At 38.9% G+C, this 19,678-nt stretch overlaps 1 protein-coding gene across 3 annotated transcripts in view; it reads right to left on the bottom strand.

Annotated features, from left to right (window-relative positions):
- The window catches only part of DNAH11 (dynein axonemal heavy chain 11), a 368,316-nt gene that overhangs the window by 239,815 nt on the left and 108,823 nt on the right, over positions 1-19,678 (bottom strand). For all 3 annotated transcript variants that reach the window (XR_007518405.1, XM_049893431.1, XM_049893432.1), the window contains exon 31: positions 1,937-2,068. Coding sequence is in view for 2 of the 3 variants with exons in the window: in XM_049893431.1 (XP_049749388.1) it covers positions 1,937-2,068 (132 nt within the window). In the remaining variant the exon portion in view is untranslated. The remainder of the gene's footprint in view (positions 1-1,936; positions 2,069-19,678) is intronic.

The raw sequence follows: 19,678 nt of genomic DNA, 5'->3' as shown, positions 1-19,678 counted from the left end.
ACCACCCAGGGAGTCTTATTACACACAGGGCATTGATATTTTTGAGGCAACAAATTCAATCAATTAATCTAATCAACTCTATTGGTTCACATTTTATATCCTAAAATTCTCACGAGTAGGAAATCTCTCACATGTTACTACAGATTGTAATTGCATGTTGATAGTTGAATACTTAATCAGAAATGCTTGTATAATAAAAGTCTTCCTTTCAACAGGGCTTTTACTGTAAAACAATATCAATTTGTTCAAGCAATGCTTTTCCCCTTTTATAAATCACCCCAGGAGATTAGATAATTTTTACAACTTTGTCCTCCTATTACTGAAATCAGATGGAAAAATGCAGCCTCTGTACTGAAATGACACATATTCCACAATTTCTGCCTGCTGGAGGTATAAATAAACCATATTTTCAACAGAGTCCATTCTAAAACCAGTCTGCTTTTAGTACAGAAATTTTCCATTTCATTTTTTTATTAAATCAAATATCAGTATTTTTTCATTTGTATTTTTTCCTGTCTTACTCAATACTATCCATTTCTCTTCCAATATGAAAAATAAAAAAACAAGCCCAGTCTCTTTCAATGTACATGCAACCCTAAATTTCTTAGGAATCACTTGAAGTTACCAAAATAATTGTCTACCAATTTGTCTGGTAACTACTTAGGTCTCAATATTACATATTTATATATTATAAATGTCAGGAATTATTAGACAAAGTCTATAACTCTTCTGGTACAAAGTAAAGGACATATGTTAGATCATAATCTGTCCTACTGCAAACAAATCATCAGGCTGAGAAAACAGAATATATAAGAAGGTTCAAGGTCATATTCAAAGGGTAGTATCAGAGGTTCATCATCAAAATGGCAATACATGGTCAAGTGGCATTTTGGAAGGATTAGTCTTGGATTAACAATTAAAGAACATTGTTCACTAATGGTCCTGATGCTTAATTAAGGAATATTTAAGTTTATGACTCACATGAAGAAGTATTTGCTTGTACTTTGTGGAGAGAATTAAAATACACTTTGATTCTAATAATTTGAGAAAGAACTAGAAAAACAATAAAATACATTTCAAACAATACACTTAAATTTTGGAAGGGGTTGTCTTTATTTACTACCACCTCCAGAAGACAAAAGTGATTTGGAGGAAGGGGATGACAGGTGTAATATGTCACTGTGGTTAGGCAGACAAAGCATACTTCTGACATTCATAAGTAGGAGTACAGTTTGAAAAAAGATGAGAAAATCCTCCCTTCCCATTAAACACCACTAGCATCTAAGAGACACATGGACTTTACGGAAAGGTAGGGAAAGAGAGTTATTTACACACTGAATGGGTTAAAAATAACTTCTTAAAGAAAAGTGAATTTAGCCATGAGAGTAAAAAAACAAGGAATGACTGAAGTAAAAACCTAGAACTATAACCAAAACATTTCTCTTTCTTCAAGAGAAAATGGATTAAAAACACACAGAGATGGTATAAATGACATACACACACTTGTAACTACCAGTCAATAAGCCACAGAGGTGAGGCTAACAGGCCAATGGACCAACACAGTGATTTCTACAGCTCTTCCATCTTGGGTCCATTTTTTAAGATTCAAGGCTCTTGACTTGGCAAAACACTTTGAGATATTGTTTAAGATAACTCTTATCAGGATATTATTATTGTTAGTCACCACTGAGTCAGCTTCGACTCATATTGACCTTATGTATAATAGAATAAGATGTTGCCTGGTCCTGTACCATCTTCATGATCATTGGTATGTTTGAGTTCGTTGTCGCGGCTGTCAGGATAATAGGGACAATTTCTCAGGACTAATTAAAATACACAAACTTTTAAAAACAATGACTTTCTTAGGACTACTGACAACAAGCACTACTATTAGGAAAGTAACAATGAACAAATAACATTTCTACAAACCACTTGCCTTCTGAGAGATGAGTTTTGCCACCACATCTCTGGCGTGGACATCGATGGTACAAATTGTCATGATCTTCTGCCTGTCTCCACGTGGAAGTTCTCCCAGCAAAAGTGCAATCAGTGTGTTCAACTGAGAAACCTACAAGAAAAACAGTTTTTAAAGGAGAAGAGGGTTACAAATATAGAATCTAACAGCCCAATATTCTCCAAATTTGTAAAGAGCCCTTTAGTTTATAAAACAATTTCAAATATGTTACTTCAGCTGGTGCTCAAACAGCCCTGGGTAGGTGGAGAAGGGAGAGAGAACAAAATTAATATCCCTTGACAGAGATGAAGGAACTTAGGTTCAGAGAATGCTGGTGACAAGGACAGAAGCAAAGTTTCCTGGCTGCACTAAACTGACTCTCCACTAATGATGATCTAGTCCACAACTTAGCTGTAACAGAAACAACTCGAAATCTTAAAACGTCAAATTAGGCTAACTTTTTAAAAAGTGTTGTAAGAAGTCAATCCCAAATTATAAATATTTTTTCTTTACAAAGGAGCTCATCTAACAATCAGTGTTTGTGAGTTTTGTCTGTGTGTGCGTCTGCGTGTGTGTGTGTCTGTTTTTTGTTTTGTTTTAGAAAGGAGATAGTAATGGTTACTCAGAAAATACAAAACATGTAGAGCTACAGAACATCCTACTTTGTTCTTCTTATTCACATTGCTATTCTTCTGTAGGTGTACTAGTCAATCTCTTAGATCAATATTTTTCAAACTGATGATCTCTCTTCATAGAACCGAAGCAATGGAATGACATGGAACCAAATGGAACAGAAAATGCTGTATGCATTACACGTAGAATGAGCATACATTGTTTTGTGAAACTTTGTTTTTTGAGTGTGTACATACATGTGTGCACTTGATCTACCACCAAATATTTCTTATGGTAAACTGAGGTCAAAAAGGTTTGAAAGACAGTATCTTAGATGGTCATTGTGTTAGCATGAATATGTACACAAAAATATACCTGCTTTTAAGACTTAATTGTAAAGAAATATTCCTGCCTTACTCAAGGGTAGTGTACTGTAAAACGATACTGTCCGTTCTCCTCTTTAGTGCTGTAAAGAACAATTACAAACTGTTAGTACTTGAGATAGTTAGTAATAAGTGAATCTCACAGATCACCAGAAGCTCTCAAACCTCTGGAACCTACTGTTGAGAACCGGTTTCCCACAGTACTCCTACCACATCCCAGAAAACATAAAACTCTGCAGACTTCCCTGATACTACTGCACAGCTGAGAGCTGGGGACTCAAGAAAGTTGTATAGCTATAGTAAGAATGGAGAAGGAAGATGAGAACTATATGTACAATGTGCCAGGCACTGAGTAAGCACGCTGCCTACATCATCTCATGTAAACTTCACAATTTGTGGTTATCCTAATTTTGCTTGAAGAAGAAATGAGTTGCCAACATTTTAGCCAGGTTTACTAGTCAGGGAAGTCTGACTCCAGAGCATGAGCTCTTACCCATCATATCACATGGACTCCCTGCACCAGCTTCCACAAGGCCCACCCACCTCCTTCAAGTCTGAAAAGCTGTGGCCACACAAGGATCATTCCAGAGAGGCTGAAAATCAGGCAGAATGGAACACTGCTTCAAAAGACTCAAAAATGTGTACTTTAGACATTCAGGATATATAACAGCCTTACAGGTATTTAATCCACTTTTAATACCTTAAATCTATAAAAGGTAATTAAATTTTAACAAAAGCAGATGTGATCATTATTTTATGTATAACGTGTCCAGTCATGACCATCCCCTAGATTTGACATTCCACAAAGGCAAGTTGCCTGTCTTTCTCATTTAGTGCTATATTCCAGGTGTCAGAAGGCCAATTTGAGGCTTATACAGTTTGTTGCCTAGGCATCCATTAATTTCTCTTGGTTACCCCTTCACCCAGTTTCTGACATGGCCATTTCTATCTTGTCACACAGTCTCTCAACAGTTGTAGTCTCTAACTAGTCTTCCTGGCCATGCCCCATAAGGTTTCCCACCATAAATACTCTTGATATCATGTAATTCAGTCCCCAGCAGCTGTCGTTACTCCTTGCCCCTCCCGGCCACATTCCGTAAAATTCCCCGTTATAAAATTTCTCCCTTTTCCTGTGTGAACGCACTAGAAACTTATAAACTGAACAAATAAGACTTCAGCACACACTAACTCTGAGACTACACTCTGGTAACCATACGTAAGCCCTCTCCTACAGTTTCAGTTTGTTATTCTCTTGTCTCTGGATGCAAGCCCTGTGTGGCCCTGCTTAGAGGCATGCTGTACTTTCCTCTCCGGGACCTGTGAGTCTGAAATCCTATTTGTTTTCTGGCCTTCTGTGTGAGTCTTGCTTTCTTGTTCTATACCCAATAGACCATCCGCAACACCCACAGACCCTTTGGGTCAAAATTAAGATACCAGAGCCACTGAGGAGTTATCTGCCCATAGTAGGTGCTCAGTGAGCATTGGCTACTTAAGTGAATGAACGTATGTGCATAATAGTCCGTGCATGGTTAAGTTTCCAAACAAAATTAATACACCTGTTGACAAGAAAAGAGAGGCATTTTAACACTGGATATGTTCTCATCTGGTGGCAATATATCCAGTCTTTCCAATCACAAACCTTGTGCTGCTACTAGTATTTGGTTAAAAAGACCTGATTCAAACAACAGTAATAAATCTTATGCCTTATAAGAACATTTATAACTTTAAATGCCTCTACATGCCTTGTCTTGTCTCAGCCTCCCCACAACGTGTGATTTCTACATTATTTAGTCATTTTTCACCAAAGTTCAGTCAAATGAAAGATGATTAAACATACATCTCATCAACATTATCTGTAAAGCATCATATGTTGGGGCTCTTAGATGGTCTGTCAAGATTAAACCTTCCCTGATGATGCTCTTTTGTAAGTAATAAAATTCTGTACCACAAAAATAAATAATACTTGTAAAATGTCTATGTCATCTGGGTAACAGCAATAGGAAGCAATTACTACATGGTCATGCTATAATCGCATACAAGTTTATGGTCTGTGACATATAAAACATTCCTTGGCAGATTTAAAAAAAAAAAAAAAGTATCATACTATGTAATCAGCAGTTATTCTTGCCCTTGATCATAGCAATGTCACCTGATTTCCTACTGACCAAAGATATCTGCCTGAAGCCGACTACCCACATCCTTCTGAAACTCTAATGGTTGTTTACATGATATACCTTGGCTTTAGACAGAGTATAAGTTTATATTCTAAGACAGAAAGAAGCCTAATTTAAAGTAAAATCTAAACTCCTCTCCATGGGCCACAAAGTCACCCATGTCTTCCCACCATTCTCTTCCTACCTCACTTCACTTCAGCCACACACTGGCCTTTTCTTTGTTCCTCCACCATGGCTGCTTCAAGGCCACAGCAACTGTTTCACCTACCTGTAGTCAGCTTCCCTCTGATCTTTGCATGGTTGGCTTCTTCTCATTCAGATCTTAGTTCAAATTTATCTCCTCAGACTGGTGTCCCTGAACATCCTATTTACTATTACCGCTGTTATGGACTGAATTGTATCCCCCCCCAAATATGTGTTAGAATTCTAGCCCCATACCTGTGGATGTAATCTAATGTAATATAATTATTGTTGTTGTGTGCGACCTTACCTCCAATTCAGTGTAATGTAATCATCTTCCATAATACCATCCAATGTAACATCATCAATCACTCAGTTGAGGTCATGCCAATGTAGGGTGGTTTCTAAACTTAATGATTTCTGAGTTATAAAAAGAGAAACATACACATACAGGGGAAGATGGACACCATGTGAGGGTCGTCTACAAGCAAAGGGAACGCCAAGAATCACTGGCAGATACCAGAAACTTGGAGAAAGGCCCAAGGAATTGACATGGTCAATTTGGACTTTTAGCCTCCAAAACTACGAGAAAATTAATTTTTGTTCTTTAAATCCACCTACTTGTGGTATTTCTGTCAAAGTAGCACTAGAAAACTAAAACAACCACCTACCCAATTATTCTACACACTCCTAGTTTATTTTCTTCATAGTACTTACTAGTATCTGATCACCCACTTACTTATTTCCTTGTTTATCACTTGTCTTCTCCACGTAACTGTAAGCTCTAAAGGAACAAGGCTCTACTATCTGTTTTATTCAGTGCTATATTCTCATGCCTAGAATAGTGGCCAGTATAAATCACATGCTCAGTAAACACTGACTGTATGAATGATTGAAGAAATAGGTGAACAAACTAATGACAACAGCGATACACACCAGAACATTTTGTTCTCTCATTTACTCATTGATACAAGACAAATGTGGTTACTCTTTCCAGAGCTTACAGTCCAAAGTGGAATGTGGATAAATAGTTACAATAATTGTTTGGCTAGGGCAGGTACAGAGTACTATGAAAGAACACAGAAGTGGGACTTTACCTAATTTTAGAGTTTAGGAAGGCATTTTGGAGGAAAGGGTATTTAAGATAAGACCTAAAGAATAAGTAGGAGTTAGGTTGTGGAGAGCTTAGGGGTTGGCCTTGGGAGAGGTAGTGTTTAAGCTAAAGGAAGCAGCTTGCGTAAATGCCCAGAACAGAGTGGTAGCCCAGTAAGGGTACTAAGTCTAGAATGGCAAGAGGGGAAAAAAGAGGTAGACTAGGTACATAACAAAGCTGGAGAGGAAAGCAGGGGCCCAAACACGCAGGGCCTGGCCAGCACATTGAGGCTAGACTTCAATCCAAAAGCAATGGGAGTTTTAAGAGATGGGCTGGTAATGAGATTTGTGTTTTTAAAAGATTTTTCCAGATGTAGTATGGAGCATGAATTGGATAAAAACAAGATTGGAGGAAGAAAAACCAGAGAGGAAGATTCTGTAGCCATCTAAACGGGAGCAGAGATTGGCTTGGACTATTAACAAAATGGATGGACAGTAACAGTAATAGATTTGGTGGTTGATTGGCTATTGGATAAAAGAGTCAAATCAGCTTTAAAGCAGCAGTCAAGAAATCAAAAGACTCATTGCATTGGGCAAATCTGCTGCAAAAGACCTCTTTAAAGTGTTGAAAAGCAAAGATGTCACCTTCAGGACTAGGGTGCATCTGACCCAAGCCATGATGTTTTCAATCACCTCGTATGCAAGTGAAAGTTGGACGATGAATAAGGAAGACTGAAGAAGAATTGATGCCTTTGAATTGTGGTGCTGGCGAAGAATACTGAATATACCATGGACTGCCAAAAGAACAAATAAATCTGTCTTGGAAGAAGTACAAGCAGAATGCTCCTCAGAAGCAAGGGTGGTGAGACTATTTCTCACATACTTTGGACATGTTATCAGGAACGATTGTCCCTGGAGAAGAACATCATGCTTGGTAAAGTAGAGGGTCAGCAAAAAAGAAGACCCTCAATGAAATGGATTGACACAGTGGCTGTGACAATGGGCTCAAGCATAACAATGATTATGAGGATGTCACAGGACCAGGCAGTGTTTTGTTCTGTACATAGGGTCGATATAAGTTGGAACTGACTAGATGGCAGCTAACAACAACATGAGCTACTGATGAAGAATGTTAATGACTTTTTTCTAAAATTGGGAACATTAAAGAATTGAGTTTGAAAAGAATGAATGCATTGGTCAAATCTGATGTCCCTAGGTGGCTCAAATGGTTAACACACTCAGCTGTTAGCCAAAAGGTTGGTGGTTTGAGTCCACCCAGAGGTACCTGGAAGAAAGGTCTAGTGACCTACTTTCAAAAAATCTGCCATCGGAGAACCTATGGAGCACATTTCTACTCAGACACACATATCATCACCATGAGTTGCAGTCAACTCACTGGCAATTGGCTTAGGTTGGCTGTCCCAGGGAGACTTCCAAGGGAGATGCCCAGTAGGCTTCTGGCTGTGCTTCTGGAGAGAGGTCTGAGACAGAGATCAAAGTCATCAGCAGGTTACAAAGGCAATTGAGCAGCCATAAAAGTGGATGAGATCAGCCAGGGATATGTATGTGTGTATTGATAAGTAAAAGGGGCTTAGAATGGGCATGTAGAAGACAGCAACATTTACAGGGCAAGAGGAAGATGATCCAGGAAAGAAAATTAAAGACAGCTCAAGAAGTAGATCAAAAACTAGAATTCAAATAGACATGAATATAAGGAGAGAGAGTACCTGAAGATACAGGAGTGTCCTCTAACTAGACTCAGTCAAGTGAAGGAAATGGTTTATGGGGAAAGTGAGAGATAAGAGAATAGGAAGAACAAAGGTAGACATTTAACTCAAAATGTTTGATTTTAATAGATGCTACAGACATAGGCCAAGAAGAAAAGGGAAAGAAATGTGGGGTCAGGGAAAAAAAATTGGTTGCTGTTTACATTTAATTGATGAGAGGGGCTTGGGAATGTTTAATTGCTGAGAGGAAGGAACCAGTAGCAAGAAACTGAAGACACAGTAGAAAGGGTATTCAGTAGAATGCCAGAGCAGATGAGATCCAGAGCACAGGGGGAGAAATGGCCCTGGACAGCTGGAGGCCACACCTTCTATCCCAACAGGAGGAGGATGCAGAGGCAGATATACCAGTCCATTTTCAATACATCTAATCCCTCTCAGATGATGTCAGCGGATGATAATAGCTAACATTTATTGAGCACTTACTATATTAAAGACACTGTTTTAAGATTATATATCTATTTATATTTACAACATATTTAATATACAAATAAGATTTAAACACTTTTGATATATATAATTAAGATTTATATACAAAAATTTTATAAGATTTTTGTGTGTGTACATATACATATATACATATACACGTATACATATATAATCTATGTCCGCTAGGTATACATAATCTTATTTAATCATCACAAAAATCCTATGAAACATGGTGGACAGGTTTCATTGGAGCTTCCAGACTAAGACAGAAAAAAAAGGAAAGGTCTAGGAATCTAGTTCCAAAAACTAGCCAAGGAAAAACCCTACCGATCATAACAGAGTATTGCCCAATATAGGGCTAAAAGATGAGTCCCCTAGTTTGAAAGGCACTCAAAATACATAGTGGCCACAACAACAGACTCAACTACACCAACAATCATGAAGATGGCGCAGGATCGCAAAACATTTTGTTCTGTTGTACTTGGAGTCGCCACGAATCAGAGCTGACTTGAAGGCAACTAACAACAAATATTCTTCTTGTTTCATAGTAGTAGCAACAAGGATCTCTAGTCTTGAAACTCATCTACGAATTTTCATTTTCACCAGTTAGGGCAGAGGAAAGTGAACTAGGAACCAAGCTCCACATTCTTTGAAACTATCAGGGCCTGGTACTGTGGGACCTCAGTTTGTTGCCTTCCTTTCCAATTTTTATTTCCTACTCCTTTTTTAATCGTATTGCTAAAAGCACTAGCATGATGTTGAACAATGAATGTCAGTGATAGTGAGTACGATTACCTCATCCTTGACACTAACGGGAATGATTCTAGCGTTGCAGCATTAAGTATGATTTTCTCTGCAGGTTTCTAGGAGATAGTCCTCATTAGGTTATAAAGTTTTCTGCAAATGCTTATATTAGAAAGGAAGAAAGGTGTAAAATCAATAATCTTTGCTTCCACTTTAGGAAAACTTGAAAAAGAGTAGCAAATTAAACCCAACATAAGTAGAAGAAAGGAAATGATCAAACTAAGAGCAGAAACCAGTGAAACAGAAAAGAGAAATAACAGAGAAAGTCAATGATTAATTCTTCGAAAACAAACAAAATTGATAAACACCTGGAAAGACTGTTAAGAAAAATAAAAAAAGCAAACTACCAACATCACGGAAAGAGGGACATCACATCAGATCCTCCAGACATTAAAGGAATCATATTTGAGATATCATTACCAACATATGTCTGCAGTGGGCAAACTTTTTCTGTAAGGGTTCAGGTAACAAATATTTTAAGCGTTTTGGACTGAGGTCTCTGTCACGAATACTCAGCTTTCTTGTTGTAGCATGAAAGCAGCCATAGACAGTAGGCTACATGCTGGATTTGGCCACGGGTGATAATTTGCCAACTTAAGTGACTCAGGGGAAATGGGTAAATTCCTTGAAAAACATAAATTACCAAAAGAAACAGAAAAGCTAAACAACCATTTAGCTATAAAATAAATGAATCCAGTGATTTTTATCAAAGATTTAAATAAGAAATAATACCAGTACTATACAAATTCTTTCACAAAACAGAGAAGGATATAACTTTCCAGCTCCTTTTAAGGAGCAAAACCTTGTAAAGATATCATAAGAAAAGAAATTTACAGATAAATGTCTCTGCTGAATATAAATGCAGACAAACCCACATCATCTTGTAAATACATCTGAAAAAGTTCAATGTCACTTCAAGACAAAAAACCTCAGTATCCAGCAATACAAGAATGTTCCTCTATTTGACAAAGGACATCTACAAAAAAGCTACAGCTAACATTATACTTAGTATTGAAATATTAAATTATTTTTCCCTAAGATTGGCAATAAGGCAAGAATGTCTGTTGTCACTATTTCTGTTCAGCATTGTACTGGAGGTACTAGCCAATTCAGTAAAGCAAAAAAAGAAAATAAAGGGCAAAAAGGCTGGAAGAGAAGAAGTAAAACTGTCATTATTTACAAATGATGTATTTATATGCACAGAGTCCTAAGAAATCTTTAAAAACAGAACAAAAACAACTACTAAATCTAGTAAGCGAATTTAGCAAATTCCCTAAACATAGGACAGATTTTTAAAATTAATATACCATACATTGGAAAATAAAATTAAAACATTAAGTCCATATTAAGTATCATCAAAATACATCAGCTATCTAAAAATAAACCTAACAAAAAATGTGTAAGAACTGTATATTAGAAACAAACAAAAAAAAGAGAAATTAAAGAAATATATAGAGAGATATACCATGTTCTTTGTAAGAACTACTATTGTTGAAATGTCCATTCTACTAAACTTATATTTAGATTCAATGCTATCGCAATAAAAGTTTAATTAGGCTAAAATAATAACTAAAAAAAAAAAAAAAAAAAAAACCCAAACTCACTGCCATCGAGTCAATTCTGACTCATAGCAACCCTATAGGACAGAGTAGAACTGCCCCACATTGAGTGGATTTGAACTGCCAACCTCTTGGTTAGCAGCCATAGTGCTTACCCAGTATGCCACCAGGGTTTCCAAAATAATAACTAAGTACTTTAAAATAAATAATGTGATTCTAAAAATATATACAGAGATAAAAACAAAACACCTAGATAGCCAAAAAATTTTGGGAAAAGAAAAAATTTAGAGGACATGTACAAAGTGATTTCAAGGCTTAAAATAAAGTTACTGTGGTTAAGATAGTGTGGGTTTAGCATAAGGACAGAAAAATAGACCAACGCAACAGGGAAGTCTAGAAATAGATCCGCATATATAACATCAATTGACTTTTGTGCAAAGTGCTAAGTTAATTCAATGGAGAAAGGAAAGATCTACGAATCATAGATGTAACTGAAAAACTGAGAACCATAAGTCACCTATCTAGAGAAGGAGAATATCTTCCTGACATTGGGCTACACGAGGATTTCTCATACCCAACAAAAAAATGTAAGTCATAAAAGACAAAATTAATAAATTATAATACATCAAAATTTAAAACTTTCTACTCATAAAATATGCCATTAAGAAAATGAACGGATAGTCTATTCATTTTCTGACAAAGGACTTATGTCAAAAATAAAGAAAGAAAGCCTACAATCAACAACAAAAAGATCAACTACTCAATTAAAAAAAAAAAGCAAAACCAAACTAAGCAAAAGACTTGGATACTTCACAATGGAAGATAAATGAATGGCCAATAGGGACATGTGAGAAGTTGCTTAACATCTTTCTTAGTCATCTAGTGCTTTTATAACGGAAATATCACAAGTGGATGGCTTTAACAGAGAAATTCATTCTCTCACAGTCTAGGAGGCTAGAACTAGTCCAAATTCAGGGTGTCAGCTCTAGAGGAAGGCTTTCTGTCTCTGTCAGTTCTGGAGTAAGGTCCTTGTCGTCAATCTTGCCCTGATCTAGAAGATTCTCAGAGCAGAAACCCCAGGTCCAAAGGACACACTCTGCTACCAAAGCTACTTTCTGTGGTATTAAGTCCCCCTATCTCTCTGCTCACTTCTCTTTTTTATATCGCAAAAGAGACTGACTCAAGACACAACATAATATTGTAGATTGAGACCTGCTTCGTTAACATCATAGAGGTAGGCTTTACAACATTGGAAAATCATATCAGATCACAAAATGGTGGACAACCACACAATATTGGGAATCATGGCCTAGTCAAGTTGATACACATTTTAGGGGGGACACAATTCAATCTACAACATTATTAGACATTAGAGAAAATGCAAATTAAATACAAAACCCAAAATCCAATTGTGGATTCGAACTGCCAACCCTTTGGTTAGCAGCCGTAGCACTTAACCACTATGCCATCAGGGTTTCCTAATTAAATACACCATGAGATATTTCATACCTACTAGAAAATGACTACAATTAAGAAGACTAACATCACCAAATATGGGCAAATACATGAAGCAACAGGAATTCTATTACATTGTTGAGCCTTTGTGGTGATAGATGGTTAGCTGAGAAAACTTTTATATTGCTTATCTTGAGACTTAGCAAAAGTGTTCTGGAAAATGTTCCAGCATACTACAATTACTACTTTTTTAAAGTCCAAAATGCTTCCAACTTTTTTTTTTTTAATGATTTTCATACAAAGCAGTTAATAAAAGAGAAAATACTTTCCTACCAGATCCTACCCTCCAAAACAAAAACTTTTGCTAAAGAGGCTTCAAATCTCAGTAGTTAAATGTATTATATTTGTCGTATTTCAGACTCTGACAAGGCAGAGGTGTAACTCCAAAATACAGCATCTTTGCCTTTAATCCCAACAATATCTAATGTGCAACCACAATAGGTCTAGGAGGAAAAACCGAGTTTAAGATAACTGTCTTGGTTTATTTATCTCACTACAATTTGGAAGTGAGAACTAAGGAAAGTAATTACTTGTTCAGGTAGAGCAACAATTATAGCGAACTCTGATCTCATTTTTAAAATTAAGCTATTTTAAAGGACTAGAGTTCATTTAGAAGCTTCTCACAATATTAGTAAGAATAATTTTAATTAAAAACATACCCCAGCAGATGCTTACATGCACTTTAAAAGAGAGAAAACCAGGAGGCGGAACCAACATGGTACCCTAGACAGCTGCACCATCCGTCCCTCTGCAGTAAAGACCTAAAAATACTAAATAAAACAGATAACAAACATCAACCCTGGAACCCCAAGCATCAAATGAAGGGATAAAGAAGTACATCAAACAGCAACTGGAAGAAAAAACTGACAGAAAACAGATGATAAGGAGAGGTACGGAGATTCCCTACCAACTAACATGGCACAGCATCACCATCTTGGAAAACAGCCAGCAACAACCCGGCAGGGATCACGGGAAGGCAACTTCATGGAGCTTCCAACAGCAGCCAGAGCACCTGGCACCAGAGAAACATGCTTTCCCACCCCTCACTGTCCTGGTGAGCAGCAGCCAGAACCTCTCTAGCCCAGCAGCCCCCACTGCTGGGGTCCACAATACGAGCTTCCCCCCCGCCCACCCGCTCCACTCCAGCCCTTCCTACCACACAGCTTTTTTTTCCCCTTTCTTTTTCTTTCTCCCTCCCAGCTAGCCCTGTAGACCACCTCCCCTCTTCCTGAAGGTCACTGCTACACTGCCACGGCCAGAGAGTCACCATCATGCGCCCACCCTGGATCCACTCCACCCCCACCTGCTAGCTTCTGCTATGGTACCATTTTTGTTTTTTTTCCCCTTCTCCCTTTTCTTACTCCCTCCCACCTAGCTCCGTTCATATCTGCCCCCTCCACCCACAGCCAAACCCCTACCATGAGGCAGCAACTAGAGAGCTACTGGCCAACTACTGCCCCAGGTCCATCCCACCCCCATACACCAACACCTGCCTTGCTGCCATTTTTTTCCCTTCTTTTTGTTCTTTCTCTTCTATTTTTTTTTCTTCTCCCTCCCACCTAGCTCTGTACTTCACCTTCCCTCCCTTCCCACTGGCCCCTGGGTCCGCTTGCCAGCCCCCACTGTCCCACCATTATTTTTTCTTGTTCTTCCTTTGTCTATCTCCCTCCCACCTAGTCTCTTATGCCACCTCTATCCCCTTGCCACCAGCTCCTGTCAACACTGCTACTTTTTTCTTTTTCTCTTTCCCTCCCACCTAGCCCCATATATCACCTCCCCTCCCTTCCCACCGGTCCCTGGGTCTGCCCCACCCACACCTGCAGGTGCCCACCACACTATTTACTTTTTCATTTTCTCTTTCTTCCTGTCCTTACTCACACCTAGTCCCCATGCTACCTCCCCACCCCGCCATGACCCTGCCATGCCACCACAGCTAGAGACCCACCAACGCACTGGTCCAACGCTGTCCTGGGGTCTGCCCCGCATGCATGGGCCCAATGCTGCCCTGGGGTCTGCCCTACACTCATCCATCGGCCCCCACCACACCATTTTTTCCTTTCTTTTTTCTTTATTTCTCCCTCCCAACTGGCCTCATACATCACCTTCCCTCCCTCCCCACCTGCCCCCAGGTCCACCCCACCCCCACTCATCAGCCCACTCCATGCCTTCGTTTTTTTTTTTTTTTTTTTCTTCTTCTTCCTTTTCTTTCTCCCTCCCACCTAGCTCCATACATGCCACCTCTGCCCACTTCATGCTGGCTCCCACTGCACGGCCATTTTTTTCTCTTTTTCCCACCAACCTAGCCCCATCCATTACCTCCTCTCCCTTCGTACTGGCGCCCAGGTCTGCCCCGCCCTATTCACCAGTCCCCCCAACTCCATTTTTTTTTTCATTTTCATTTTTCTCTTGTTTCCTTTTCTTTCTCCCTCCTGCTTAGCCTTGTAGACCACCTCACCCCCTCCCCTCTGGCTGCCATTGTGCCACCATGACTAGAACCCCATTGAGGCAGCAGCCCACTGCTGCCCTGGATCTGCCCTGCACCCACCCACCAGCTACGATACCTTCATTTTTCTTCTTGTTTATTTTTCCTTTCTCCCTCCCACCTAGCCCTGTACATCATCTCCCCTCCCTTTCCACTGGATCCTGGGATCTCCCAGCCCCCAATCACTGGGCCCCACTGTGCCATCATTTTTCTTCTTTCTTTTCTTTCTCCCTTTCACCTAGCCCCATATGCTACCTTTCCTCTTCCCAGCAGCCCGCACTGCACTGCCACAGCTACAGAGCCACAGCAACACTGGCCCACCGCTGCCCCAGGTCTGCCATGCCCCCACCCGCAGGCTGCTGCCTCACTGCCATTTAAAAATTTTTTAATTTGTTTTCTATCTTTTCTTTCTCCCTCCACCTAGCCCTATAATTACTCCCCTCCCTTTCCAAAGGCCCTTGGGTCCATCCCACCCTCACTCACTGGCCCACCTTTTTTTTTTTCCTTTCTTACTTTTTTTTCTCCCTACCACCAAGCCATATACCCCACTTCCCCTCCTCCCTGCTGGTTCCTGCCACACGACCACATATAGACTGCCACCAGTGTACTGGCCTGCCGCTGCCCCAGATCCACCCTGCTCCCATCCACCAATCCTCGCTGTACAGCCATTTATTTTTTTAATTTTTAATTTTTCTTTTTCTTTCTTTTATTTCTCTCTCACACCATACACCATCTCCTTCACCTTTCTGCCAGCCATCAGGTCCACCCAGCCCTCAAATACTGGCTACAGCTGTGCCACCTCCCTTTTTTTTCTTTCTCCCTCCCACTTAGCCCCATACATCACGCTCCCCCCCTTCCCCAGCCCCCTCCATGCTGTCACAGCTAGAGCTACTCTGGCGCTCGGGCCTTCTGCTGCAATGGATCTACACCATCCCTCCCTTCCCACTACTTGACCTGCTGCTAAACAGTGGGAAGCAAGCCCATACCCCTCCCTACCTGACACATGCAACCATCTGGCAAGGGCCTGTGAACCATCCCACACCAAGAGAGTGGCATCAGGAAGCGGACAGTGTCTGCCCAGTACACCTTCAGCCACCTCGCTAAGCCAGTGAACAGAAAAACGCGCTTCCTTCTTCTGCCCTGTACACTGGAAAAGGTGCTGAGAGCGATCATGCCCACAGACAAGGAAGCAGCAAAGCATGCCCAGCCCGCCTGTCCTTACATACCAAAACAAAACAAAAAACAGGTCAAAACAAATGAACATACAATCAGTCAATCAATAAAATAATACCTAAATGTTTTGTCAACAGCAGACATATGAAAACATAAAAAAGCAGGACAAGATGGCTCCAGCAAATGATCAAAACAAAGAATCAGATAATCTTCCATTAGAAGAAAAAGCAGTAGAACTACCTGATGTGGAATTTAAAAGACTAATACGTAGGGCTCTCCAAGAGATTAGGAAAGAGAGCAAGGAAAACACAGACAAAACCAATGAAAACACAGCCAAGATAAAGGAAAACACTGACAAAGCAATAAAAGAATTCTGGAAAATAATACAAGAACAAAATGTCAAAATAAATAAACAATTAGAAGTCATACAAAAACAGGAACTATAAACAACAAAATTTCAGAAATGGACAATGCAATAGGTTTTAGGTGCAAATTTGAAAAAATGAGAAAAAGAATTAGTGACATTGAAGACAAATCCATGTACATCACTTTACTTGAGAAAAAAATCAGAGAAGAGAATGAAGAAAACCTAAGAGTTATGTGGGACACAAACAAGAGCAAAAATTTACACACGATCTGAGTTCCAGAACAGGTAGAGAAAATAGAAAACACAGAGAAGATTGTTGATGATTTAATGGCAGAAAACTTCCCAAATATCATGGAAGACGAAAAGCTGACCATCCAAGAAGATCAACAAACTCCATATAGGATAGACCCTAAAAGAAAGATTCAAAGACATATAATCACACTCACCAAAGACAATCTGAAGAGCAGCTCAAGAAAAATGAAAAGGGGAAACAGCAAGACTCTGCTCTGATTACTATGCAGAAGGCAAGGGATGACATATAAAACCTTGAAGGAAAAAAAACTGCCAACCAGTGATAACGTAATCTGCAAAACTCTCTCAAACACGATGGTGAAATTAGGACATTTCCAGATAAACAGAAGTTAAGGGAATTCGTAAAAATCAAACCATACTTACAAGTAATATTAAAGAGAGTCCTTCAGTTAGAAAACCAACATTGGACAATATCCAGAATCTAGGACACAATAGCAACAGCCAGATACCAACCTAGGTAAAGAACTCTTTATTTTATTTTGTGAAAAATAAAACAAAGCTCAAAGATTTGAAACATGGGAATAGAGACGCCAATCTATAAATGACAACACTGTCAAAACAATAAAAAGGGGAATAAACGGTGTAGGTATAGAACTTTCAAATGGAAAGAAAGTCAGGTGATACCAAGTAATAAAAGGCTGGTTCAAACTTAGGAAGATAAGGGTAGTTTCAAGGTAACCACAAAGAAAGTTAGCAAAACAACTACTTAACAAAATAAACAAAGAAAAACAGAGACCCAGTAAACACAAATCTATAATAACAAAAGAAATCAAGAAACAAAAGGAACTCAGCATAGGAAAGCAAGAGGAACAAAGAAAACGTCAACACCACAAGAAAAAGCACAACAATCTGACAGCAATAAACTCATCCGAAATCAATAACCTTTCTATTTGTTCGAGTTGTGGGGCTAATGTTTTGATTTTGGTCCAGTCTTCTTTTGATGTGTGAGTTTATTGCCAGAAATTGCCCTCTGAGCACAGCTTTTTCAGAGTAGCAGGATAGGGGATCAGCATACGAAAATCAGTGGGATTCCTATACATCAACGAAGAGAACTTCAAAAAGGCAATCATGAAAACAATACCATTTATAATAGCCTCTAAAAAGATAAAACTACTTAGGAACAAATCTAATCAGTGACATAAAAGTCTCATGAAGAAAACTGCAAAACACCATTGTAAGACATCTACATATACAGAAAAATGTACCATGCTCAAGGACAGGAAGACTCAACATTATGAAAATGTCAATTTTACCCAAAGCGATCTACAGATATAATGCAATCCTAATTCATATACCAGCAGCATTTTTTAAACAGATGGAAAAACTAATAACCAACTTTATATGGAAAGGAAAGAGGCCCCAGATAAGCAAATCATTATTGAAGAAAAAAAAACAATGTAGGAGGCCTCACACAATCTGATCTCTGAGCCTACTACATAGCCATCGTAGTCAAAACAGCCCGGTACTGGTACAAAGACAGACACATAGACCAACAGAACAGAATCAACAACCCAGATGTAAATCCGTCCACCTATGGTCAGCTGATCTTTAACAAAGGACCAAAGTCCATTAAATGGGGAAAAGACAGCCTTTTTAACAAATGGTGCTGGCAAAACTGATGTCTATTAAAAAAAATGAAACAGGGAGGGCCCATACCTGACACCATACACAAAAACTAACTCAAAAATGGATCAAAGACCTAAACATGAAACCTAAAACAATAAAGACCATGGTAGAAAACAGGGACAAAGCTAGAAGCCCTAATACATGGCATAAATAGAATATAAATCATAACTAACAATGCAGAAACACCAGAGGAGAAACTAGATAACTGGAAGCTGCTAAAAATTAAACAGTTTTACTCATCAAACTACTCATCACTAAAAGTAAAAAGAGAAGCTACTGGCTAGAAAAAAAATTTTGGCTATGACATATCTGACAAGGGTCTAATCTCTAGAATCTATAGAATATTTCACTACCTAAACAACAAAAAGACAAATAATCCAATGAAAAAATGGGCAAAGGATATGAACAGACCCTTCACCAAAGGAGACATGCAGTCGACTACCAGAAACACGAGTAAATGCTCCCAATCATTAACCATTAAAACCAAAAGCCAAACCTGTTGCCATCGAGTTGACTCCAACTCATAGTGACACTATTGGACAGAGTAGTAGAACTGCCCATAGAGTTTCCAAGGAGCACCTGGTAGATTCAAATTGTCAACCTTTTGGTTAGCAGCCATAGCAGTTTACCACTATACCATCAGGGTTTCTATTAGAGAGATGTAAATCAAAACTACAATGAGATACCATCTCACCCCACTATTACTGGCGCAAATTAAAAAAATAACACATGTTGGAGAGGTTGTGGGGAGAATGAAACTCTTATGCACTGCCAATGGGAGTGTAAAATGGTATAATCACTATGGAAAACTATATGGCCTCTCCTTAAAAACCTAGAAATAGAAATATCATTCAGTCCAGCAATCTCACTCCAAGGAATATATCCTAGAGAAAGAAGAGCCGCAACAAGAACAGACATATGCACACTCATGTTCATTGCAGCATTATTCACAATAGCAAAAAGATGGAAACGACATAAGTGCCCATCAACAAATAAATGATAAATGATGGTACATACATACACAATGGAATACTATGCAACGATACAGAACCATGATGAATCTATGAAATATTTTACAACATGGATGATTCTGAAGGGCATTATGTTAAGTGAAAAAAGTTAAAAGCAAAAGGACAAATACTGTATGAGACCACTATTATAAAAACTCAAGAAAAGGTTTACATACATAAAAAAAATCTTTGATGGTTATGAAGGAGGGGAAGGGTGGGGAC

The sequence above is a fragment of the Elephas maximus genome, chromosome 8 (genome assembly GCF_024166365.1).
Source record: "Elephas maximus indicus isolate mEleMax1 chromosome 8, mEleMax1 primary haplotype, whole genome shotgun sequence".
NCBI classification, from domain to species: Eukaryota; Metazoa; Chordata; class Mammalia; order Proboscidea; family Elephantidae; genus Elephas; species Elephas maximus.
The sequence above is the reverse complement of the archived record's forward strand: the minus strand, read 5'-3'. Positions and strand labels throughout refer to the sequence as shown.